The sequence below is a fragment of the Dipteris shenzhenensis genome, chromosome 12 (assembly GCF_047967505.1).
Source record: "Dipteris shenzhenensis isolate YYH24624 ecotype China chromosome 12, Dip_SZ_1.0, whole genome shotgun sequence".
In the NCBI taxonomy this organism is placed as follows: Eukaryota; Viridiplantae; Streptophyta; class Polypodiopsida; order Gleicheniales; family Dipteridaceae; genus Dipteris; species Dipteris shenzhenensis.
In genome coordinates, this window is record NC_141607.1 from 40,509,825 (window position 1) to 40,537,472 (window position 27,648).

At 41.9% G+C, this 27,648-nt stretch overlaps 1 protein-coding gene across 1 annotated transcript; it reads right to left on the bottom strand.

Moving 5' to 3' along the window:
• Window positions 1-22,554: 22,554 nt before the first annotated feature.
• Window positions 22,555-25,795, bottom strand: LOC147896219 (cytochrome P450 78A4-like). The gene is made up of 4 exons (XM_087382236.1): window positions 25,703-25,795; window positions 24,854-24,938; window positions 23,299-24,134; window positions 22,555-23,181 (listed from the first exon to the last, which is right to left on the bottom strand). The coding sequence occupies exons 1-4, from the start codon at window positions 25,793-25,795 to the stop codon at window positions 22,555-22,557; spliced, it is 1,641 nt and encodes a 546-aa protein (XP_087238362.1).
• Window positions 25,796-27,648: the final 1,853 nt, after the last annotated feature.

The following is a 27,648-nucleotide window of genomic DNA, read 5'->3' on the forward strand; positions in this document are numbered from 1 at the left end:
GAATCTACTATATTTGTAGGTAGTAGTGTTTTATTGATCTATGATTGTCTAGACCTCACTTTTCCTTAGATCCCAGTCCTTGCTCCATAGAGGATAGGAATATTTCCCAAAAAATGTGATTTGAGGCCCTCTTTGCATAAAAACACCCTATATCATGTTTATCCACAAAACATGCTATGTGTGCTAGTATTTGATAAAAAATGTGATTTGGAGCATTTTTCTTGAACAAACTAGAATATCACATTTTTGAGCAAATTGTTATGCAAGAATCTATAGAATGCATTGAGAAAGACCAGTTTACAAAAGGTACTAACCTTATTAGTATGTAGATAACACGAGCTCATGGGTGGTAGCTTGATGGTTGTCAGCTTGATGGATCTTGAGCTGTAGTGGGTCAGTGTGATAGAGTTGGTGAGGTTGTGGGTGACAGTTTAGTGGGTGCCAGCTTGATGGGTTGAGCTAGAGCTGTAGTGGGTCTGGGTGATGGAGCTTGAGCTATAGTGGGCCAGTGTGATAGGGCTATTGAGGATTTGGGTGATAGTTTGATGGGGTGTCAGCTTGGGTTGAGATAGAGTTGTAGTGGCTCTGGGTGATGGAGCTGGAGCTATATTGGGTTAGTGTGATAGAGCTGTTGAGGTTGGATAGCACAAGACTATAGGGAGGAAGATGAAACTCGAGATGGAGATGACAAGAGGTATGATTAAGTTTGGCGGCTTGGTCTAAAAATAGGTGCATGCAATCACTAGACACTTAACTCACTTGTAGTTTTGAATCTTCATCTTCTTCCTCATCTTCATCTAGACAACACTATACTCGGTCTTGTCTCCCACCATCATCCTCACCTGCATACACTTGTGCAAAAGCCATGGAGAGAAAGGATATAGGTACTTAAATACACCACAGTCTTGATCTACCTTTCCAAGCATTTTCTTGATCTACCTAATTCTACTGCATCAGCTATTAGGCATTTGCTTCATCTTTTGAATGATCAAGATAATTATCTTGAGGATTTACCTGAATTTGTATGGACCTGATGTTTTACATGGAGCCTAGAGATTAATACTGTGTGGCCAAGGAGTTTTCTTGAAAATGCAATTTGAGCCTTCTTTAGTTTAGTATCCATATCGTGTTTATGAGCAAATTTCTTACTATTGCTAGAAGTTTATTTGCATCAATAGAATGTTTTGCTAGAAAATGTGATTTCAGTGTATTTAACTAGAAAGACAGTCATATCACGTTTTTCCACAAACTTTCAAAGAGGAGGAGCTAACCATCTAGGTGATGCAACAAGACCTATTAGGAAGACCATTGACCTCTCAGCTTATGATGTAAGGGAGAAGCAATCTCCTAGTAAGAATTTCTTTATGAGTGCTTCTGTTTCTTTTTAGCTATATGTGCAAGACTCAATTTTAATTTTGTATGATGTAGTCAAGAGAAGAAATCCCAATGACAAGGGTTTAGACAAAGGTGGACAGTCAGTTGCTAAGAGAAAGGAGAAGGAGGAAAAGAAGTCACCCCAACTGCAGCTCTTTGAATTTTGACAAAGTCTAAATGCCAAATGCACTATCACAAATACCATGAGATGTTCAATAAGGAGATGGATTTGTAGTATCTTCTGACATAGAACAAGGATTTTCTTGGAGATTTGTATGAATCCTTCCACAAGCTGACAGTTGAAGGTTCAAAAGTTGTCAACAGTAAGACTTTTGTACATATCAAGGACATTGCCGCAAATGACAGGATGAGGTATCAAATGCACAAGTTGTTTGATAGTTTTAAAGATTGCCACAAGGGAATTTGCACTGTACACAATGGTAATTGCAAGATACTTGAAGAGTCACTTGCATTTGCCATGTATGTACAGTATGCTGATGGATCAGTTGAGGACACAAAAGATAGTGATGAGGAATAGGAATCAGAAGATAAGTCAGACCTACTAGAAGCGGAAGAGAATATCAACCTGAAAGAGAAGGAGCTTGCAATTGCAGCATTGGACCAAGTGGCCTTAAAAAATGAGACCCTAAGAGATGTCATCCTAGTGGATGACATTGAGGCTGAGAGCTCTGACCTCACTGTGCCCATTCTTTCCTCGTTCAATATTGAGGGAAAAGAGTATGTCTTGTTGTATGACATACAATGCCTATTTAATTTGAGAGAAGATTATGCAATTGCCCTTATTACACAATCTTGCATGGTTGATAAGGAAGTAACGATTGATGAGATCCTTTGTTAAGCTACAACACAAATTCAATACTTTGAAAGCATTGTCCATCTGTTTTGAGCAAGCCAAAATGTATGAAGAGGTGGATGGCGGCAATCTTCTACGAAACCCAAGGACGAATGAACCTCACAACAAGCTTGGATATCAGTTAGAGCTACGAGGGGAAGGAGGAGATGGGTATCTCCTTGTTTGGTTATGATATACTGGGCACTTACCTTTCTTGAATTTGGAGTTTAGATATGCAATTTGATGGTTTGTTTTAAATCTAAGTTTGTTTCATGTATGGCAGTCGTTCGTTGAAGATGACACATTCCTCCTGAGGGCAGTTGGAAGTAGGATTCCTAGGCTTGGTGAACTATCAAGCCTTTCTCATTATATTAAAGACCTATCTGCTGCAAAGATATTGATTTTTAGCAAATTGCTTAGCAATGATGGAGTTTCTCTCACTTATTTTTTCAAGTGTTTGTCAAAAGTTTTGGGTGGTCATCCTATATCATGGCAAACAAATAAGATCATTCTGAGATATAGAAGTAGTCTGCTTTAATTATTTTTGGGTGTTATGCTGGAAAGCAAGGCTCAAGAGCTGGTTACTTTTTGACATATATTGCCTGGACACTAGCTTGTGGTGTAAAGTATCCCCTCTCCTTGGAAGCTTATGGAAAGCATAAGCTCGTAAGGAATAGAGAGCCTTCTTTGGTGGCCCTTCCCGACAAAATAGATGAAGAGCAAACTACGACCACAAAAACTCTTGCACAAGATGAGAAGAGTTTGGTTGCTCCTCAGCTCAAGAAAAAAAGGTCTCCAATCAAAGTCACAAGAAGGATTCCAAGCAAAGTTGGCAAACCATTGGAAGGATAGCCTATATGGCATTGTATATTTTACAAGATAGAAGTAGAGTTGAATTGTGAGAACACTGTCATTTTAGGATGTCTTAGTTATGTTCATGTGTATTTGTGACAAAAACAATGTACATTTTGAAATAGAAATATATGTAGTACATTTCAAATATTTCAATGGTTACATACAATGACTTCTTATGAATGAAAGATCCAAGTCTTGTTCATTGCAAAAAAAAAATTTGTTACATTTAATGACACCTATTGATGAACACGGTTTAACAATTAGCTTCTATCTACCCATTTGTGGTTTACAAATATCTTTGAGTGTCTCCACTGAACATGTATTTGTGCTGCATTTGAGTTCTCCAAAATCTACCTCCTTCTTTCCTTTTGAGGCAATTTGAAAGCTAGCTTAACCTGTGATGTACTAACTTTATTCTTGGCTTAAATACTTTGTAGTATCCTTGATAGAGCCACTGGAAGACTTCTTTTAAAGTATTGGCTTTCTGTTTTCCTCCAAAATGTTGTGTATGTCTAAAGAATCCATTTTGTGCCATGTAGTGTGATTTTTTCATTCCTTGTGTGGGCCAAATTGCAGGGCATCCGTATTTTCTTTACAAAGAAAGAAAGGTGATTGTAGGTTATATGAACACACTATTCAAAATTTTTGGACTTGTGTAAAGTCCAATTTGAGAAATGGACTAAAAAACAGTCCAAAAATTTTAAATATACTAGTAATGTTGTTTTTTGAACTAGATTTGATAACTCAAAACAAAGATTTGATGATTAAGTACTAAGGACATCAATGCATAACCAAATCTCTTACAAAGGTGGTCTACATAAACATCTTCATAACCTCACAAAAATCTCTTACAAAGGTGGTCTACATAAACATCTTCATAACTTCTTATGAATTGAGCTACTATCACCTAAGAACATCAATAGATGACCAATAATAGATGACCAATTCTCTTAGAAAGATGGTGTAAATAAATGTTAGATATCAATGCTCCACTCTCGTGTAACTATGCGGGAACTAGCTAACTCTACTTGTAAGCCCCCCATATGAGGAGAAGGCATTTGAGTAGCGCGGTTATCCAGTAGGTCCTGGTTTGGACACCAGATGGGGGCCATGTGTGGCTTGATGGCTGGACAGCTTTAGATAGAGTTGGCACACCGCCAACTAGGCTACATGCAAGTGCGGGAAGGCATCCCTTGATTGACCGCACTGAGGGTAGATGGAGCATTTCCCGGGGCAGTCCACTCTTGGGTTGCGGGGCCCGTTTGAAGCCTCAGATGATCCCGGATGGCTATGGGACGGACGGAGAACGTAGGTCAATTGCTCTGTTTTGTGCACGGGTTCTATTGTATGGTCGGTGGCCTATTTCGAGATCGACACCTAGTTGACCGTTTTGGGCGGACTAGGTCGGCCACCCAATTGAGCCTAACCGACTACGATTGGTGGCTATATAAGAGCAAGCCCGTGAAGCCCATTTCATCATTGGCTATAGCAACCCTTATTCCTTAGCATTCAACCTCTGTCTTCTACTGTTTCTAGCATGCCATCAAAGCTTCTTTCACAGGAGCGCACCGTTGGGAGGCAGCGCCATCTACTGTATCAGTTCTACAGTACTCAAATTCTTTGATTCTCCATACTATCTTGTTTTCTCTCTTGCATAGAGATCTTGTTATCTGTTGAGTATAGATGTTGTATTATTTTCTTACATGGTATCAGAGCCTGGACTCTAGCAAGAAGATTTGGTAGTAAGTTTCTGTTTGCGAGCAGATTGTGAGAGATGGCCCAGCCCGCAAGTCTGCGAATCCCACCATTCAGCGAAAGTGGAAAGTTGGACGGCTCTAACTATCCTCTCTGGAAGTTCAAGATGAAGACCATCCTAAGCACATATGAGCTTTGGGACATTGCTACTAGGGTGGACGTGAGGCCGGCCGGATCCAGCCAATGCAGGACAACAAATAGTACCAATTGCGGATGAGATTCTCACGTGGACAAGAAGAAATGCAGATGCGCTGTGTTCTATTGTCTGCAGTGTTAGTGATTCTGTCATGGCATTAATTCAACATGTCACCACAATGGAGGAGGCATGGACGGTCTTGAAAAATCAGTACGAGACCATGAATCAGACACGGATTCAGAATCTGGAGACTCAACTCGCGAATGAGAAGTTGTCTGAGTCTGAAGCGGCAGAGAAGTTCATCACCAGGGTGAAGAATCTGCGCGATCAGATGACTGTGATTGGCATCACCGTCACCAGTGAGAATCTAGCGCGAAGGTGCATACGGATTCTCCCACCAAAGTATGACGGTCTTGTTACGGTGCTGAATACGTAGAACAGAAATCCGCCCCTCAACTTTGAGGATTCAGCGCGATGCTTCTGGAGGAGGAGATGTGTCAAAAGATGAGGACTGGAGAAGATTCGGCTTTCTAGACCGGATCAAAGAAAGGTAAGGATAAGGACTCTGGTAACCCATCTTCTTCTGATGATAAAAAGAGAAAGAAGAAGATCAAGTGCTTCTATCGGAACAAGACAGGGCACAAGTAGAATGAGTGCTGAAAGAAGATTGTAGATGAGAAGAATAGAGTAAAGAAAGAGTCCAGCAACAGTGCACAGGTAGTACCTATAGAGCTGTTTGTAGCAATTGAGGAGATTTGCAAGGAGGCAGTTCATATACCTGCAGATGAGCCTTGGATCATTGACAGTGGTGCATCATGCCACATGACTAGTCAGAAGGATTGGTATACCTCTCTAATATTCACTTATGCAGCCCACTAATACTCGTTAAGTAGTGAATGGTCGGGCTTATTACAAGGTGCTTCATATGGCAATAAATATGAAAAATAGCGTAGAAGGCTTTACAAGGTTTTTTATGACAATAAATGAGCTTAAATATTTGTACAAATGCAATAAAAATAACCAATAAAGATTTACAATGAAATAAAATGACCACTATAGTCATCAAGCTCCAATATGCCCCAGGACATGTAATCTGTCCACTGATATATGTAATCTATCCACTGATATCTGCTATCTACTCATGCAATGTGCCCATTGATAAACTTCTTGGTAAATGGTAAAAGGTCTTATTTAATAGCACGTTATGAGTGTGAAACCACATGTGAGTGAAGGGACTAACAACGATTAGGAACCAGTTAGAAAAATTTGAGCATGGCTTCGATTGGCAACTTGGAGAATTGTCTCTCCTCTAAGGCAATCTAATCTATGCTAAACCAACCATCGAAGCGAAGAAAAGCAATAAATAATTTCTTTTTTTGTGTTCATTTTAATGTGCTGGGGTTTAAGAGGCTTAAATATGCAAAAGAAGGGGTTTTGATATAGAGGCTAAACCTGCATGTGAGAGAAATGAAGAGCAAGTATCTAAAGAAAAGTTAACATTTTTCAATTTAAAAGATGAATATATATATAAATATTATCTCACCTTCAAAACAAACCATAAATTCACTCTTTTATAAAATTTTAAAAGTATAATATAAAACATGTAAATATATAAATTTTTCTCTCTTTCCTCTGAACTTTCTCTCTCTCTCTCTCTCTCTCTCTCTCTCTCTCTCTCTCTCTCTCCTCCTAATTCTCTCTCTAGCCATAGTCAAGACACCTCATTCTCTCTCTTAATTTCTCTCTCTCTCAACTCTTATGTCTTTCCCTCTCTCTCCTCATCCCACTCATTCTCTCTCTTAGTTTATCCCAAGTCTCTCTTTCTCTCCCTCCCATGGCAGCTAGGATTTATCATTCTCTCTCTTCATCTCTCCCTAGGATTTGTAATTATTTCTCTCTCTCTCTCTCTCTCTCTCTCTCTCTCTCTCTCTCTCTCTCTCTCTCTCTCTCTCTCTCTCTCTCCACCTCTCTCTCTCTCGATTTATTATTCTCTCTCTTAATCTCTCTCTCTAGGATTTGTAATTCTCTCTCTACCTAGGATTTATCATTCTCTCTCTCTCTCTCTCTCTCTCTCTCTCTCTCTCTCTCTCTCTCTCTCTCTCTCTCTCTCTCTCTACCTCCCTCCCTCTATCCTCTTGGCTGCTAGGATTTGTCATTCTTTCCCTCTCTCTGTCTCTCTCTCTCTCTGAATTCTCTCTCTTAATCTCTCCCTCCCTCCCTCCCTCCCTCCCTCCTTCCCTCTCTCTCCCTCCCTCCCTCTCTCCCTTTCTCTCTCTCCTCTGTCCCTCTTTTCACTCTTAATCTCTCTCTCTCTCTCTCTCTCTCTCTCTCTCTCTCTCTCTCTCTCTCTCTCTCTCTCTCTCTCTCTACCCTGCCTCCCCCTCTCGTCACCTCCCCCTACCGCTGCCCCCTCACCCTCCCGTCGCCTCTCCCTATTGTTGCTCCCCCCTCCCGCCTCCCCCTACCCAGTCGCCCCCTACCCCACCTCTCCCCTCACGCCTCCCCCTACCCCATCGCCCCCTACCCCACCTCCCCCCTCCCACCTCCCCCTACCCCCACTCCCCCTACCACTGCTCCCCTACCCCGCTCCCCCCTCTCGCCTCCCTACCCTCGCTCCCCCCTCCCGTCCCCTCAACCTCCAGTCGCCTCCCCAAACTGCCAGTCCCCCCTCCCGCCTCCCTCTACCTCGCCGCCCCCTACCCCATCTCCCCCCTCCCGCCTCCCCCTACCCCCACTCCCCCCTCCCGCCTCCCTACCCCCACTCTCGCCTCCCTACCCCCTACTGTCCCCTACCCTCGCTCCCCCCTCCCGCCTCCCCCTACCCTGCCTCCCCCTCCCACTGCCTCCCCCTATTGCCACCCCCTCACCCTCCTGCCGCCTCCCCCTACCGCCGCTCCCCCCTCTGCCACCGCCTCCCCCTCCCGTCGCTTCTCCCTACCATCGCCCCTCTCGCCGCCTCCCCCTACCGCTGCCCCTCTCGCAGCTTCCCCCTACCGCCTCCCCCTCCCGCCGCCTCCTCCTTTCTTCCCTCTCTCTCCCCCCTCCACCACTCCATTCCCCCACCTCCCTCTCGAACCTCTCTCTCTCATACCCCCCTCTCTCTCTCCTCCCTCCCTCCTTTCCTCCCTCTCTATCCCCCCTCCACTTTCCTCTTCCACCGGGAGGCCGCGGCCCCCAAGGCTCCTCTCCTTCTCTCTAAACTCTCTCTCTCTCTCTCTAGTTTCTCGCACCTCTCTCTCTCATAACCCCCTTGACAAAACATGCGTGCCTCAGGATCTATGGAGCGCTCTAAGGTGGATGGAACCTATGTGGAAACATGATGAAGAGAGTGCTCATGACATGTATCTCAAGTCAATTAGGTTCCAAGATAGATTAACTTGGACTCATAAAGAGAATCTTGAGATAGTGCAAAGTGCTTGATTGATATTACTTCAAATGAACCTCCCTTTTATAGGTGAGGTACTTACATCCATTTGCTTGCTCACATGTGGGATATCTCCTCTATGCCATGTGGCAGCTTATCCTTTGCTCATACCTTTGCTCATACCTTTGCTCTACAAGTGCTCATGGCACCATATCTCTCAACACCTCCCCTTGGTGCCATAATCCTTTGGCTACTGCAAGGTGGTCAGATGTGTGTTACAAATCCATCACCTCCCCTTAGTGCATGCATTGCTACTTAAGGTGGTCAAGTGTGGCTTTTACATGTCAATACCTCCCCTGGGTGCTTTCATAGCTACTCTCAGGTGGTCAGGTTTGATTACAAAACATAGGCAAGGTTGGCAAGGTTTTTGCTTTTCAATACATTCCATTAATGTCACCTTTTGGCTCATGGCTTGATGATGGCTCGTTTGCTTCTTTGTTTGGTGTAGCTACCTGCATGATGCTTTGTTTTTCCATGTGCCTTGATGCTTTGTGTGGATGCCATGCTTCGGGCTATGGTCATCTCATACACTTGTGCTTTCGGCTTGCTTTTTACATCGATGTTTGCATTCATGCTTTGCTTTTTCCAATGGTTGCAAAGGTCTTACCAATTGAATTCTTTCAATATTGGCAGTGTCTAATTGCATACAATGATTCTGATCTGACAGGCGCGTAGAGCTCGGAAAGACGATCACTTTTCCTTTTTGGAGCATGTCCAAATTCTTCCTGGATTGCAAGTTATGGCTTGTCAAAGATTCTATGAAGAAGAGAGCCTTTGATGATGTGACTCAGGCATTCACATGCTGCATTCCAAACTGTGCTTACAAAGGGACTGTGCTTAGGTGGCACAACTTTGACCAAACTGAAACTTAACCAACCTGTAACTGAACCAAACCCTATGTAACCTAACCAGAGTCTTTGAACTCAAGGTTAGCTAAATTCAACCATTGTGTTAACCAAGGTTAGAATCTATCTGCCACGTGTCTTCTTGGTAGAGAACCTTGGAGAAAGAAGAAAGATAAGCGTTGAGCTTACTGCGACGATGGCGACGACGGCCGATGGAGAAGCTTCGGCTGCTGGAGGTTTGTCGCGGGCGTCGCAATGGGGAGAAGATGAGCTTGGAGAATGCGTATTCAGTCGCTAGTGAAAGGGGAGATGTAGGAGCGCTTGGGCGCTGTTGAAGCAGCTCGGCCGTGGGTGTTGCAGGAGTTTCCTGTCCGTGAAGCTCGTGAGGCTCTGGAGACAGCGTTGCAGTTTCGGAAGGTCGCAAGGAGCTCAGAGGCGTGCTGGAAGGTCGTAGCATGTAGCAGATGATTTGACAAGCAGTAGCATGGCGAATGTAGTGAGGATTCCCCTTGCAACGAAGCCGTTGGGAGCCGCCTTTCGTTTGACTGTCTTTAGCACTCCTTTTATGCCTCCCCTCAGCTTGCCAAGCTTTGTTGTCGCAGCCCAAGAGCTATGTGCACAGCCCGTGGCTCTGGTCTTTGAGCTTAGTTGTTGGCTAGGCTGTAGACAGAGAGGCGCTGATGTGGTTTTTGCTGTAGAGTCCGCTTGGAAGGTTGAGGATGCAGTTCGTTGCCGTTGCAGAGGAGCTTATCTATAGAGCTTGGCTGAGGAGCTCGTTGCTTGCATTTCGGCCGAGGTTGCATGTAGGAAAAGCTTGGATAAGCTTGGATGTGTGGGGTTTGGTAGAGCTTCGGGCTCTCTCTCCCTCTCGAAAGCTTTACTCTCAAATCTCTCTCAACAAACACAAGGATCTCTTAGCAAATCTCTAACATGAACAATCACTCAAGAGGCATGAACATGAATCTCTCATGAAATGGATGGACGGAAAATTTCTCTCTCAAGGGACGGAAATTTGTACTCAATCTACCACTAAACTAACCTAGGAGAAAAACATGAGCTCCTAAGACATACCTACAACTAATCTAGGAATGGAAGCAATCCTAGTGAATTACTAATGAGCTAAACTAAAAGACCTAGACCTAAGCTCTGATACCATGACAAAACATGCGTGCCTCAGGATCTATGGAGCGCTCTAAGGTGGATGGAACCTATGTGGAAACATGATGAAGAGAGTGCTCATGACATGTATCTCAAGTCAATTAGGTTCCAAGATAGATTAACTTGGACTCATAAAGAGAATCTTGAGATAGTGCAAAGTGCTTGATTGATATTACTTCAAATGAACCTCCCTTTTATAGGTGAGGTACTTACATCCATTTGCTTGCTCACATGTGGGATATCTCCTCTATGCCATGTGGCAGCTTATCCTTTGCTCATACCTTTGCTCATACCTTTGCTCTACAAGTGCTCATGGCACCATATCTCTCAACACCCCTCTCTCTCTCCTCCCTCCCTCCTTTCCTTCTGATCTCTCCCCCCTCCACTTCCCTCTTCCTCTTGGAGGCCGCGGCCCCCAAGTCTCCTCTCCTTCTCTCTAAACTTTCTCTCTGTCTCTAGTTCCTCTCTCTCTTTCTTTCTCTCTCTTCAAATTTAAAAAAAACAAATCTACAAAACTTAGATAAAGAATTAATCAAAAAAAATTACAAGTACCTGGAAAAAGTTTGTAACTTTGCTCTTTCCTGCTTTCTTGCTCTTTCCTGCTTTCTTGCTCTTCCTTCCTTGCTTTCTTGCTCGTCCTTGCTTTCTTGCTTCAATGAATGAAATGAGGGGAGAATGAATGAAGAAGGAAGACTATATATAAGAAAAACTAGGTTTTCCTCCTCCTCTCCTATTGGCTTTCCATTCCTCCCCTCTCTCCTATTGGCTTTCCATTCCTCCCCTCTCCCATTGGCTCCCATTACTCCCCCTCTCCCAGTGGACCCCCATCCCTCATCCCAATCTTCCATTGGTCCTCCCCCCATCCATTTCTTCTTCCTCCCCCATTGCCACCACTCCCATCCGACATTTCCACCACGTCCCATACTCCTCCCATTTCCCCATCCCACCCTTCCATTTCCCAAAATCCCATATTTCCCCATCTCACCCTCCTCTTTTTCATCCCCTATTAACTCCCCTCACTCATTTCACTCCCTTATTTCTCTCCCATTCCATTCCTCCCTCCCCACTCTCACTTCCACTTCCCATTACTCACTTGCCATTTGCAAACTATCAATATATTATTATACTATTTTTTATACTTATTATCATACACCCCTGTTACCTCCCCTCTCCCATTCCACTCCTCCCTCCTCACTCCCACTTCCACTCCCCATTACTCACTTGCTATACACATTTGCAAACTATTAATATATTATTATACTATTTGCAAACTTACATGTGGGCAAAATCACAGGTGTCAAAGCGATCCTATCGTGGTCATATAAAAACTGTGCTTTTATTCAAGGGCGTATTTACAAGGGCATATTTATCCTCATCAACAAGCTTATTTCAGCTTTTATTTTGACACAATACTCAAGGTATGAAGTGCATGATTTGTGCACTAGGTGTTTCCTTTGTTGTATCAAAATTGTTTGCCACACACACACACATATAGACATACCAAGAATTTGTTGATATTATCGTATCTACATTTCTTTGATGGGCACAAAACTTTGAACATGCCTCAACCTAGGTCGTATTGACTTTCATACAAAGTGGTGCACCCATCCCATAAGTACTTGTTCGGATAACACACCTGCAAATGTATTTTATGACGATTGTGCATAACACTAGGAACAAAATGGCATATAATGTGCGATCGACTATGCAAAGCATATCCAATGGACACAAGACTTTGGACGTTCCTCAACCTAGGCAGTATTGACTTGTGTGCAAAGTGGCATCCCCATCTAATAAGTATTTGTTTGAAAAACACACCTAGGATCATGTTTTTTTATGGTTCTACATGACACCAAGGCAAAAATGGTATTTAATACTCAATCTACCATGCAAAGCATATCCGATGGGCACAATACTTTGCACATGCCTCAAAAGTGGTGGTATGGTGTTCCATGCAAAGTGGAACTCCCATTCTTGGTATGATAATACACCTAAGAGCGTGTTCTTTAACGGATGTGCATAACACTAGGGGGAAAACGATGTATAATGTGTGATCCCCCATGCAATGCATAACTGATAGACACAATAATGTGCACACACATCAACCTAGTTGAAATTGACTTTCTTGCAAAGTGGCTCCCCCATCCGACAAGTACTTTTTTGAATATCACACCTAGGACCATGTTTTTTAATGGTTGTCCATGACACTAAGGCAAAAACGTTGTTTTATGCTTGATTGACAATGCAACGCATATCCGATCATCACAATACTTTGCACACATCTCAACCTAGGTGTTATTGACTTACATGCAAAGTGGCGTGCCCATCCCCTAAGTACTTAGTCGAATAACACATCTAGGACCGTGTTTTTTGACGGTTGTGCATGACACTAAGGCCAAAACGGTGTTTAATGCTTGATCAACAATGCAAAGCATATCCGATGGGCACAATACTTTGCATGAGCCTCAACAATTATGGTATTGCATTGCACGCAAAGTGGTACACCCATCGGATAAGCAGTTAGTCGGATAACACACCTAAATGCGTGTTTTTTAATGGTTGTGCATGACATTGAGGCACAAACGGAGTTTAATACATGATATACCATGCAAAGTACATCTGATGGGCACAATACTTTGCACCCACCTCAACCTAGGTGTTATTGAGTTGCATGAAAAGTGGCGTGTCGGTCAGATAAGTACTTGATCTGATAACACACCTAGGACCGTGTTTTTTTACAAATGTTCTTGACACTAAGGCAAAAATGGTATTTAATGCTCAATTGGCCATGCATTGCATATCTGATCGGCACAATACTTTACTTGCACCTCAACCTAGGTGGTATTTACTTGTTTGAAAAAAGGCACACCCATCAAATAAGTACTTGGTTGGATAACACACCTAAGGGCATGTTTTTTTACGGATGTGCATATCACTAGGGGGAAAACGGTGTATAATGCATGATCGACCATGCAAAAGCATATCCAATGGTCACAATACTTTTCATGCACCTCAACCTAGTTTAACTTGACTTGGGTGCAAAGTGGAGTCCCCATCCAATAAGTACTTGTTTGAATAACACACCTAGGAGCATGTTTTTTTATGGTTGTGCATTACACTAAGGCAAAAATGGTGTTTTATGCTTGATCGACAATGCAAAGCATATCCTATGGACATAATACTTTGCACACACCTTAAACTAGGTGAAATTGACTTACATGCAAAGTGGAGTGCCCATCCCATAAGTACTTGATCGAATAACATACCTAGCAACGTGTTTTTTTACGGATGTGCATGACACGAGCAAAAATGGTATTTAATGCTTGATCGACCATGTAAAGGATATCCGATGGGCACAATACTTTTCCTACACCTCAACCTTGGTGGTATTGAAATATTCTCAAAGAGGAACACCCATCCGATAAGTACTTGGTCAGATAACATACCTAAGGGCGTGTTTTTTTGTGGATGTGCATATCACTACGATAAAAACAGTGGATAATGTGTGATCGACCATGCAAAGCATATCCTATGGTCACAATACTTTGTATGCACCTCAACCTAGTTGAAATGGACTCGTGTGCAAAGTGGAGCGCCCATCCCATAAGTACTTGATCGAATAACATACCTAGCAGCGTGTTTTTTTTACGAATGTGCATGACACTAAGGCAAAAACGGTGTTTTATGCTTGATCAACAATGCAAAGCATATCCGATGGGCATAATACTTTGCACACACCTTAAACTAGGTGGAATTAACTTACATGCAAAGTGGAGCACCCATCCCATAAGTACTTGATCAAATAACATACCTACCAACGTGTTTTTTTATGGATGTGCATGACACTAGAGCAAAAATGGTATTTAATGCTCGATCAACCATGCAAAGAATATCCGATGGGCACAATACTTTTCCTACACCTCAACCTAGGTGGTATTGAAATGTTCTCAAAGAGGCACACCCATTCGATAAGTACTTGGTCAGATAACATACCTAAGGGCGTGTTTTTTTACGGATGTGCATATCACTATGGGAAAAACGGTGGATAATGTGTAATGGACCATGCAAAGCATATCCGATGGTCACAATACTTTGCACAAACCTCAACCTAGTTGAAATAGACTTACGTGCAAAGTGGAGCCCCCATCTTAGAAGTACTTGTTTGAATAACACATCTAAGACCGTGTTTTTTTATGGTTGTGCATGACGCTAAGGCAAAAATGGTGTTTTATGCTTGATCGACAATGCAAATCATATCCGATGGGCCTAACACTTTGCACACACCTTAAACTAGGTGGAATTGACTTATATGCAAAGTGGCATTCCCATCTCATAAGTACTTGATCGGATAACACACCTAGCAGCGTGTTCTTTACGGATGTGCATGACACTAAGGCAAAAATGGTAATTAATGCTCGATCGACCATGCAAAGCATATCCAATGGGCATAATACTTTTCCTACACCTTAACCTAGGTGGTATTGACATGTTTTCAAAGAGGCACACCCATCCGATAAGTACTTGGTCAGATAACATACCTAAGGGCGTGTTTTTTTGCGGATGTGCATATCACTACAGGAAAAACGTTGTATAATGCGTGATCGACCATGCAAAGCATATCTGATGGTGACAATACTTTGCACGCACCTCAACCTAGTTGAAATAGACTTGCGTGCAAAGTGGAGCCCCCATCTGATAAGTACTTGTTTGAATAACACACCTAGGACCATGTTTTTTTATGGTTGTGCATGACACTAAGGCAAAAACAGTGTTTTATACTTGATCGACAATGCAAAGCATATATGATGGGCACAATACTTTTCACACACCTTCAACTAGGTGGAATTGACTTACATGTAAAGTGACGCGCCCATCCCATAAGTACTTGATCAGATAACTTACCTAGCAGCGTGTTTTTTTACGAATGTGCATGACACTAGAGCAAAAATACTATTTAATGCTCGATCGACCATGCAAAGGATATTTGATGGGCACAATACTTTTCCTACGCCTCAACCTAGGTGGTATTGAAATGTTCTCAAAGAGGGACACCCATCCGATAAGTACTTGATCAGATAACATACCTAAGGTCGTGTTTTTTTGCAGATGTGCCTATCACTACGGGAAAAACGGTGGATAATGCATGATCGACCATGCAAGGCATATCTGATGGTCACAATACTTTGGAAGAGTTTCAAGGTTCTCAATACTCTTGTAGAATATTGAATTCATTGAATGGTCCTAAGAGTATGTTAAAAACGAGGATGAGATCAACAGAGGATTATTCAATATTTAACTTTGATTGTGATATGGCCAAGGATGCAACGACCAATCATGGATGCTTGGTTACAAACAAATGTGAGGAGAAGAAGTGCATAAATACAGATAACAACGTGCACGAGAAATGAAAATGGTCATACATATGCATGAAGAGAAAGCAAATCCAGGCAGATCCACAAAAGCAACCAAAGAGGAAGAGAGTAATGAAGGAGGAGAACATGTTAAATGCATTGGGATATCTATGTTGCAAGCGAAGATGTATGCACTTCATTGATCTTGCAGACATCAGGGAATGTAGAGGAAGCGAAAGAAATGAATACCTTCTCACAAGTCTCTCTTGCTTTCTTCAGAATGGCAATAAAAGGCTAAGTTCAAGACAAAAGGTAAAACCTCTCGTAAATGGAAAAAAGATTTGCAATAAGGCATATCGCAATATTACTGGATTATCCCATGGTACATATTAGGATTTAGTCACCAAGGCAAAGGGTGGCAACAAATTTAGCATTCATGGTAATAGAGGAAGGTCCAAATCAAGAATCTCAACTGTCAAGGCAGCAGCAATTTTGCAAGACTTCATACATGAAAATGCTTTACCTCAACCCCATATATCTACCAAACTCCCTAACGGTGACGTGATCACTGAAATGCACCTTCCAATGGGCGAAGTATTTGACTCTATTGTTAAAAACCAAAGGCAAAGAGGGGATGCCATAGCTTCTTCTCATACTTTGTATACTCTTTGGAAGAAGAACTTTGGATATGTTAAAATCCCAAGGAGGCAAAAAATTTCAAAGTGCAATGTTTGTGATGATTTAAAGTAAGCGATTGAGAGTGCAACATGTCCAAATCAAAGGGAATTATACAAAAAAAACCGAAAATCTCATCATGACCTTATTCGACAGTCCAGACAAAAATATGCATTTTGGAAGGAGCAAGCTATTTCGCATCCCGATGACTACATGTGCCTTATTGTGGATGGCATGGATCAGAATACAACAACATTGCCTCGTTTTGTTGCCACTCCACCTAAATTACAAGGAAATCACTTTCTAAAGACACATCTATGTGGAGTGTTAGTGCATGGAATTAAGTTCTTTGCAGATATATGGATTGATTCCTTGCATCTACATGATAGCAATCAAGTTGTAACATCTATTATGAAGGCAATTCACAATGTACATGCTAAAAAAGGTTGCCTACCACCGACTTTGAGAATACAAGCTGATAATTGCTGGTGAGAAAAAAAGAATGTACTCATGTTTGCATTTTGCTCCATGCTAGTTGCTCATCGATGAGGTCAAATGTGGATTTTTGTATGTTGGGCATACACATGAGGATATCGATCAGGTTTTTAGCACAGTCTCAAGAGAGCTTAAATGCAAGGATGTGGAGACAATAGATGACTTGGTAAGAAGATGTGGCAGGCAAGTTAGTGGTCGTAAGGAAAGTACAGTATGTGAGAGGCTCGAAAGAATGTATGATTGGAAGAGCTTCATTCTACCTTTCATACAAACGGGTGGTGATGCATTGACAGGTCATACCAATCCACACTACTTTCGTTTTTTTTTTAAAGATGAAAAACCCGTAATGCAATGGCAACGGTATTCTCATGATACAAAATGGGAACCTGAAGAACCTTATAGTCCCTTAACTTCAATTCCTAGCAAGGGAAGGTATCCAACATGGGATCCTATACAAGAATTCAATGAGAGGTCTAACTGTGAAATAGAAGGATTAAAAGCATTTATTACATACAAAGAGGAAATGCTCCGGAGATATCCTAATTCGAAGACTACTTGGAGAGAACACACTACCACTGTAATTAACAAGACACAAAGATTAATAAAGGACCTTGAGAGAATGCGAGCACATAGCAAAGAGCAGTCGAGCTAAAGGATTGGTTGCACGCTGGTAGAGTGGTTGGTACGGCTAGCAACGCAATAGACAAAGTATGATGGTTAGCCTCTTTTGCTATTTTATCAGCAACAACAACATTACCAAGAGGGGAAGCAAAGTCTGAATGAGGGGTTGTGAGGCAGTCACATATCGGCCCTGTCGATCAACCACGAGGCCAACTGGCTGAGTTGGATGCAAACACATGATGCGATGGTGGTGAACAATTTAAATGAAATGAATTTTTTCAACATTTTGTGTTTAGTTTAAATATTTACACACACGCACACATAACAATTTTGATACCTTTTAGTAATCCTTTTTCAAATGCTTTTCATTTAATTTTTATTTCTTTTTGAAGGCGAGAGAGAGAGAGAGAGAGAGAGAGAGAGAGAGAGAGAGAGGGAGGGAGAGAGAGAAAGAGACTTTATATTATATATACAATATTTACATTTCATGTTTAATTTATATATTTATATATGACACACACACATATAAATCACCTTTTAAAATAATCCTTTTCCAAATTCTTTTTATTTAATTTTCATTTCTTGTTGGAGCTGAGAGAGAGAGATATATATATTATATTATATATACAATATTTATTTATATATTTATATTTCATGTATATATACACACACATACACAAAGAGAGAGAGAGAGAGAGAGAGAGAGAGAGAGAGAGAGAGAGAGAGAATATTATATAATATACGATATTGATTTATATTTCTACATTTCATGTTTAGATAGGGTGGGTTTATCTTTTATTTATTCATGTCTTTTTAATGTGTGCATTGTGAGGGCTCTAAAAGATAGGCTCAAAGGACTCCACATGTAACAAGAAAGGCTAGGACACAAGCTTGACAACCATGTGTGTGGTGTGGGCATGCAGTACAATGGGTGGGCAATTGACAAGGTACTACCATGAAATGCCACATGTGGCCGTTGTGGATTAATTCCACAAGTTGCCACCTTCAAGCCTCTAGCCATGGAACTGCCATGAAATGACACATGTGGCCTTTGTGCCACAAGCTATCACCTTCAAGTGTGTGTGTGTGTGTATATATATATATATATATATGAGAGAGAGAGAGAGAGAGAGAGAGAGAGAGAGAGATGCAATGCCAAAAAATATAATTCTCTCAACTAAACACTCTTAATCGAGATACAATTTGAAATTTTCTTAAAGTTATAAATAAAACCTTAAATTTAATTCCTCAAAATCAAAGGCAACTTATTATCCCAACTTTGAGACCCAACGGAGCGAGTCTCTAACCCGTCATAGATGGGTCATGCTACTTATAAACTATTATGAATCCAACACAAGCATCAATACCTAGATGTCATTCAACCCACATGTGTCCAAAAAACCTCATAGTCACGTACTGAGCTAAGCATCTAGATCTTCATCACACAATTGGATGAACTCACCTTATCTGTGGAAGATCCATACATCAAATATGAAAGACTAGAAACAATATTTTTTTCCAACATGCTAATTTTCCAAATGATCTTTACGCTGTGACTCTCAAGCAAAGATCTTACTTCATTCTACAATATTTTAGTGAGCATGGAGCTTTCAAACACTAATTACAAGTTACTTGAGTAGATTTAGAAACTAATTACAACTTAATTACTCACTGACAAGTTGAGTAAACAATATAGAAGCCAAATATTACCAAAGCTTTCCAAGAATAATCATCATAAACTATTATGAATCTAACACAAGCATCAATACTTAGATGCCATTCAACCCATGTATGTTCAAAATATCTCATCGTTCTAGATCATTTATCACACAATTGGATGAATTAAACTTGTCTGTGGAATAGCAATATAGCAAATATGAAAGACTAGAAACAACATTGTTTTCCAAATGATCTTCACACAATGACACTCAAGCAAAGATCTTACTCATTCTACTATATTTTAGCTCTAGAGTAGAGCTCAAAATTAAGCATGGAGCTTTGAAACACATTTTGACTTGTGTGTTGGTTAATGTTAAATTATTTTTTTCCCAAAACATATTAAACACAAAGTAAAAAGTACATAATTTTAAAAAATGATTACATCCAGTAAATTTTGAAAACAATTACCAACAAGCCAATCCACCTACTTGACTATATCAACACATCAAATTGAAGATAATTTTTAAAAACAAGGTTGCATGATGCAATTCTACAAATTCAAAGTAGGACTTGTGAGGTTACCGTAAAGAATTTCAAGAGCCTACATGTTTCTTGATTGAACTCAAAATGTTTAAATATTTATCCCTAGCTTAAGAATTAAGGGCAAACTCATTTCTTACAAGGACTTGAGGTTACCTTTAATAATTTTAAGAGTATAGGTGTTTCTTGATTGAAACTCAAAATGTTTCTTTATTTACCACTAGGCTTAAGATTTAAGGGCAAACCCATTTCTTACAAGGACATTATTGAAACTATTTTTCTTGTTAATCAAAACCTCTATTGACTTCATTTTTTGGTAACTATTATCCTTGAAAACAATAACACCCGACAGGAATGAAGTCTTGTCAATAGTTTGAAAATTCATCTTACTATTTTTCTTGGCAAGAATTGTTAGTTTTTTTCCGACAGATGGACCATTATGAGATTATGTTTGGGACATAAATTGTAGGTTTTTGAAATGCATTCCTTATCAAAGCAAGAATGCTGAGAATATCATAACCAATAGAGAATTGACACTAGTGAATCCTAGAATGCTAACAATAGCATAAAATTGACACTCATGAATGCTTGAATCCTAACAATAGCATAGGGTGATGACACAATCCACACAATCAACATGTAAGCACCAACAAAGTTGTATCGATCGACCACATGTCACTCAACGATCCTCCGACCACGTGTCACCTAGACATGCAACAATCTCCCATGTGGAAATAGGCCAAGAAAGAGTGAGCCTAATGAAAAGTGATCCATTGGATGATCTATAGCCATTGATGGCTGGTTGTAAGAAGCTGTCTATAGACCTTGGTGCAGGCATGCTAACCAGATTTGGATTGGCTCAAGTTCTTTCTTTCTGTGTCACATCCACCTCTCACACCTTCTCTCACACATGTCGATAGTTTATTGCTCTCTACGTGGCGCATCCTTCCTGAGTCGTTACGTATTTTTGGTAGAGACATGGGGTAGCCTATACGATGGAGTACGAGACATGGGGTAGCCTATACGATGGAGTACGAACAGACACGACACTGCACAAGTAGCTTCCACGACTCATCAGATCACAAAAGAAATTCTTGGAAGTTTTTTCTTTCGGATCTAGTAGTTAAATATGTAACATTTATCATCGAGACAAGCAACAAATTGGGGACATGGAGTGCGACCAAAACCATTAACGGGAGCCCCAAAAGAAGACGTATTTAATTGGCTTCATCGTTTCGCAAATCTGTCAAAATATCATCGCTGGAATGATACTCAGAAGATGGAAGAAATTAAACTGTCTTTCCAAGGACTAGTAGCCACCTGGTATCATCAGCTGGAAAAAATGTCAAAGCTTCATGCGTTCATTTATGTGCAGCGATTACTTCAGCTTTCAGAAGTTCTAACGCGGTGAAAGACGCTATAACAACAAGAGCTGAAGTATTTACCAAGAGAGTCAAGTCTCGCAGTTAAGCTACTTCTATGAGTCGAGGATTTGAAGTTGTACTCTTTTATTACCAGTTCCAACTTATTTTACTATCACACCTATGGACATAGACGTACAACATGCACAACAGTCGAATCGTATAAATTTTAAACCACGATTTCAGACCATAGATAAACAAAGATTGCTAGATAGGGATACACCAGGGAGACCAAGGTGTTTCGCATGTAACAAATATGGCCATGTTACGAAAGACTGTAGAATGTTGCAGTCGATGCAAAATTCACAAATTCAAAACACTTCTAATTCGTTAATTTCGGGAAAAGGCAATCTGGAGCATGCAGCGATCGCCCATGTGGCAATAAGCCAAGAAAGAGTGAGCCCAACGAATTGATCTCTTGGATGATGTATAGCCGTTGATGGCTGGTAGTAAGAAGTCTACATTAGACCTTCGTTCATGCATGCTCATCAAATTTGGATTAGCTCACGTTCTCTCATCCTCTCTGTCGCATTCACCTTCTAGTCTCACACATGTCGATAGTTTATTGCTCTCTGCGTGACGCGTCCTTCCTGAGTCGTTAAGATAGCTAGCATAGCTAATAAAGCAAGTGACAATTTCTTGACTCCGTGGTTCTTGCTCTTAGACTTTGCAATGTTAAAGTAATCACGTTTTTTCCGCACGTTTTATTTAGCCATTCAAAACAAAGAGTTAAACGTAATTCTGCTGACTTCGTATCCCGTGGCAAGCAAAATTAAATCTCCCTTAAATATCCCTTAGCTTGCCAAGAGCAACACACTTGCACTCGTTACCATGGTACAAGGAAAAACAGGTTTGAGCCTAAGCTAAAGACCATGGCGATTAAACCCATGCAAAACCCATGCAACCTAACCATAAACCCAGAGCGTGAAATATAAAACGGTCTAACGTTGAACTTGCGCCTCGATTACTGTACGTATCAAATGCAAATCCGAGCGCCATGGTTAGCGCCAATATGGTTACTGTACCTATCAAGTGCAAATCCGAGCCCACCACAAATGGGGAGCTTGAAACGATAGCCTTGGACTGAACGGGGTAATATGCAAAAAAACTTGCATTCCGACTGTCTATAATCTTACAAAAGGTACACGATCCGAACATATTCGGCACGGCAAAAATGTGCGTAAGTTTCGACAGCTTAAGCCCGTGTAAGGGCTTGCCGGACAGCTGTGTATGTGAAACTGCATATACAAAAGGCAGGCATACAGCCGCTTCTAGAACGGTAAGCAGGTGTTACGACTCTTCATTTCAAGCTTCAAAGTTCTCCATCAGCAGATGGAACATACGCTGATCTACAAAACTCGAGCAGTGTTGCTCTGCTAAGTGGTCATTTTCTCAAAAGGGGACGGAGATCCTCCTGATCGGCTCGACAGCCAGAGGGCATTTCATCTCACAAGACAGCTTCAGAACTTCTTCCAAATGTACAGGATGCGTAGGAACCTGCAACCATTTGAAGTGATGCAGCAAACGAGCAACCCACAGCTGAACAGTAGCTTGCCCCAACGCTCGCCCAGGGCAAACCCTCCTGCCAGCTCCAAAGGGAGCAAGCCTGAGATCGTTTCCTCTAACGTCGATATCAATACCTCCTTCCTCTGCAATAAACCTCTCCGGCATAAACACATCTGGCTCCGGCCAAACTGCTGGATTGTGAGTGATAGACCACATATTTACCATCGCAGTGGTTCCCTCAGGGATGCTATGATCAGCGATGACAGTGTCGTGGGTAGCTAAGCGTGCCCAGGATAGGAGAGGACCAGGGGGATGCATTCTCAACGTCTCCTTTATCACAGCGTGTAAATATGTCAACTTAGGGATATCTGCCTCCGAGACAGCGCGTGCAGAACCCACGACGTCATCTAGTTCTTTGTGCAATCGTCGTTGAACATGAGGATGGCGTACCACTTCTGCTAGAATCCACTCCGTTAGAATAGCTGTCGTATCTGTTCCTCGGAATATCATTTCCTGCAGCCATGATTAGCAACAAGCGTCAGAAATCGGTTGCATGACACTCTATGCAGTATGCGATAACATTCTTAAGGTACAAGCAATCTGAAAGCTGTGGAGCATGCAGTTCCTTACCCAGAGAACGGAGATCATATCCGAATCCTCAAGCTTTTCATCACCCTTCAAGGAGAGCAGCACGCTTGCAAAATCGTTGTCGTGCATTTCTGATTCATTTCTTTGCCGATGCTCTTCAATTATGCTCTGCACGAATTCTCTTACCTTCGGAACTAGAGCCGCGCAGCGCTGTTGAATTTTCTGAGTATCGACGAACTTAAGAATGGGCAGGTGGTCCGCCCAGTTGAAAGTGCCTAAGAGTTCATATCCCTCTTGAACCATAGCTCGTAATGCTTGCAACTCCTTACTCCCATATTCGTTCCTCAGGCCAAAAACGCTTCGCATGATATTATTCAGAGACGCAAGTTGAAGATGCCTTCTCAGAAAGACAAAACCATGAGACTCCGCTTCTGTTTGCATCGCTTGTAACATATAGGAAGTTTCCAATTGGCGATACACCTCTTGAGCAGCAATGCGCTTGGGAGAGAAAAGATGGGTGGCCGCAATCCTCCTCAGATTGCGCCAATATGTTCCATACGGAGCAAAACCAATAGCCCGATGAAACTGCATAAGTTCGGCTGAGAGTTTTAGCGGACGATCAGCAAAAGCAGCACTGTTCAGCAGCTCACGCGCTGTCCCCGGGTCACTGGAGATTACGACACGGGTATTACCCAGACTGAAGGCCATCAAACGGTGCGCACCGAACATATTAGCGAGATCAGCCAAGCGGCGGTGCGCCAAATTACGCATACACGGCAGATTCCCAATGAGAGGCCAACCACTAGGTCCCGGGATTGTTTTCGTTCCTCCCAAGCCACCCCAAGCAGATCCTCCAGGTGCTGCCCACCGAGATAGGACTCCCACAAGGGCGAACAACAGTATAAGAAAAACCGTGCAGACAACCCGAGATGAATCTAAGGATGGCTCCGCAGTACCGCTGAGAAAAGAGGACGTCGGATCCTTTCGCAAGAGAATCTCAATCACGTAAATCCACCATCCACTCGCTTGCTTTGGAGAGTCCATCCGGATGATGTAACAGCCTGATTCTACGCTTCCTCTATTCGTTAAGCAACAAACTACGCAGCACGAGCACCTAAGGACGAGCATCTACAGCCAGCGCTCTCTCTGCCAACGGTGAGGCCGTCTCTATGAACAGACGAACATGCATATTTAAACGAACAACGGGCAAGGAAGTCAATCATAGTGATTCAATGTTTCTGAAGCGGCGGTAATCGATTGTCGCACGAGCCGAAGGATAGTTCACACATGAGGCAATGACAACGGGCAATGGAGGCACGCAAAATAGCACACAGGCAATGATCGAGGAGGCGCGTAGGGGGGGGTGAATGCGCGGTTGAAGAGCACGTAGCCAGCGGAAGAGAATGCCAATGGAGAGGAATCTCAGAGGACTTACGGAGAGGAATGATGAAATATTGTACTAAGGAACGGGGAGAACGTTTGACAGAAGAGGCAGATGAAGATACATTATCATGTCCATCGTCTTCCCCTGGTTGTAGTGGCTATGCAACTAGGTACAGAATAAGATTCAGGAATGCGAGGCTAGGAAGGATGTGACAGGAGAGAACTGCAAGTAGCAAATAGCTCTCTGTCCATCTAAACCGTGAGGGTATGTAATGGAACCGGATAGGAGTCGCTTGCTGCTGGAGCGGTTACTGTGAACGAATGAAGCTTGCTTACTGAGCTGGGCAAGGAGGGCGCCAATGAGCAGAATGAAGAGGGAGAGGGTGATGAAACAGGGGAGAACGTTGTCGCTGAGCAGGTAGAAAATGGAACAGGAACGGAATGCAAGCTAGGTAGGTAGTTGTCTCAATGTGATTCTTCGACGAGCTAGATTACGGGGAGCAATTTGAAATGAACGTGGCGAAGGAGACGCAGGTTAAGGTGAAGGCTAGTTATAGGGGTTGAGAGATGTGAACGAGGAAGAAGACCAGGACGTTGTAAGCACTAGCACTGCTAATAAGAGGGAGAATGATGAGTTTGGAAGTCGAGTTATATGAAGTTATAGCGGATCTCCGCGAGCAGGCTAGCTGTGCATCCAGTGAAGACTGGAGTATAATTTAAATAACTCGTCAAGAAGCGAGGAACTAGCGAGGAAGCATGATTCAAGAGCTCGAAAGAGCGATGAAATGCTGTAGCTAGAAGATAAAGGATGGAGTACTAGTAGAATGATGATGAGTAGAAGCAGAAGAAGTGTTGCTGTGCAGATCAAGGAATCAAGGATCAAGGATGGACTGATTCCTGAGCTTGTGAGTCGTGACGGTGAAGAAGAAGAACATTATCGGCGACTACTACGACGGCTACGTTTAAAACGCTACCATTAATACCCTTAATTAATCTGGCGGCTACCCTAATTACACCGACTCCCATCCACGTCGGCCATATCTTGCTAGGCCCACACTCCCACCTCCGCTGCTTTCACGACACGTGGTCTCCCCCGCCGCCTTACACAGATCTTTGGAACAGCTGCCGCATTTACATGGCTCCTGCAGTTGAGCATGATACGCCTTTACTGTCGACATTCCCTCGCAATCTTTTTAGGGGGTCTAAGGAACGGTCTTCATTAAAAACACCCAAGTTCACTATTATTGTTATTTTTTAAAACACCAAGTTTAATGTCACTTGCGTGGCAAATGTTAGAAATTGCAATTTTTCAGTTAAACACTTTGAAAATTTCAACTTGCAAGTTCTTTATATTTGTTAAGAAAAATGTTTTCTGTGAACACGGCTTTCACGACACATTCTACCAAATTAAGCACGTGCGATTAGCTGAAAGAACTTGTTTTACATTGTATCATTTAAACAAGTCGAGCAATTGAAAAGAATTCAAAAATTAGTAGAACAGGTGGAGGCAGGACCTCTAGGTAGAGTTCACGAAAAGGCGAGGTTTAATGTCAAGTTAACACTAGGAAAATTAGTAAAAATCAGCCTTCGAAATTTAGCATAGAAGGTTTCAAAACCTGCAAGTTTTTTGTTACTTTTTTGCTTAAAACTTTCACAATTTCAATAAGAACCTTTAAATTTTTCAACTTGAAGGTGTGTATCTATTTAGAAAATCTATTCTCTGAACACTTGCTAGGGATTTTAAAAGGGGGTTTGTAAAGATGATTCAATGACGAGGACGTCAATTTATTTATAGGGAAAGGTCCCTCCTCAAGTAAGAATTTAAAACTAGCATCTTGTGTAACTGAATAGAAAGACCCTATGAGTCTATAAAGGATCTCTTGACTTCAAATCCCCAAAATTTAAAGTTATCCCTTCCATCTCACCTAAGAAATCAATTGAATTTCTCCATCCAAAATAAAGGCCTTTGAAATTAAGCTTTTCCCTAAGTCAAGTAACATGTGTGAAATAATTTATTGAGATTTAAGTGAGAGCCATTAGGAGGGCACATGAAAGCCTCCAAAAAGTTTTAGCATTTCTGCCAATGGATTTTGTTAATCCGTTGTAAATTTTAGCATTTTGCCAATAGATTGTGCTCCTTAATCACCATCCTCTAACATCCATCACCAATTTTTGGGTCCTTTTGTGACATCGTTGCAAGAGTATTCAAAAAAATGACATTTAGTGGCATTTCTGCCATAGAATCATTGCAATTTTTTATCAGATGTCTTCTTGTAGTGTGCGACTTGAGAGAATCTTCTCTCTTTCTAAGCTCTCTCTTCCATCTGGTTGAGTTTTAGGTTTGTAAGTTTTATGTGATTGATTCAAATGTGCACAATGCATCTTGAATTAACTTTTCCTCTACATGCTATGTTGTTGAATTATTACCGAATTTTTGAATATGCATCTTGTCGGCTTTCCTTTTCCCCCCCCCTTAAAATTAAACTATCAATGGTGGCCCAAAAAGACCGTAAACAAAAAGTGGCTCACAAAGAGCATACACTACACACAGCACGTAAACTTCAAGAAAGTAACAAAGAAGATTTGATTTCTTACAAGCCTCCTACTAACCACCAGATCCAATGAGCTCACAGTCTAGCTCAAATCCCTCACATTTGATTTAACCAAGGATAGAATCGTGGTCTTAATGAAACCGACCAAATGTAAAAGCTGAAACATGGCTTGATTTCTAACGTCCCAAATGGCCAAAAGGACGATCGCATGAACATAGGGCCATGAGGCTCCAACTGTTGACGGTAGACCTTTCACCTCTACAAGCAGAGTAAGCCGCCAATTGCTGCCAATGTAAAACTTACACGTCAACCCAGAATGGCAGATAGCCACCTCTACCTTCGTCCAAACCTCCCTTGGACTGGTGCAATTCGATAGGGTATGTCTTACCACTTCTATGGTCCTTCCATAAAGTGGGCCGAACAGACTCACCTAGATTCTTTTGGCTTCCCTTAATAT

Coding starts and splice junctions, on each gene's coding strand:
- LOC147896219 (XM_087382236.1), bottom strand. CDS start 25,795: ATGCTCAACTGCAGGAGCCATGTAAATGCGGCAGCTGTTCCAAAGATC. Junction 24,939..25,702: donor GTGTCGTGAAAGCAGCGGAG/GTGGGAGTGTGG, acceptor TAACCGCTCCAG/CAGCAAGCGACTCCTATCCG. Junction 24,135..24,853: donor GCTACTTGCAGTTCTCTCCT/GTCACATCCTTC, acceptor CCCTTGTGGGAG/TCCTATCTCGGTGGGCAGCA.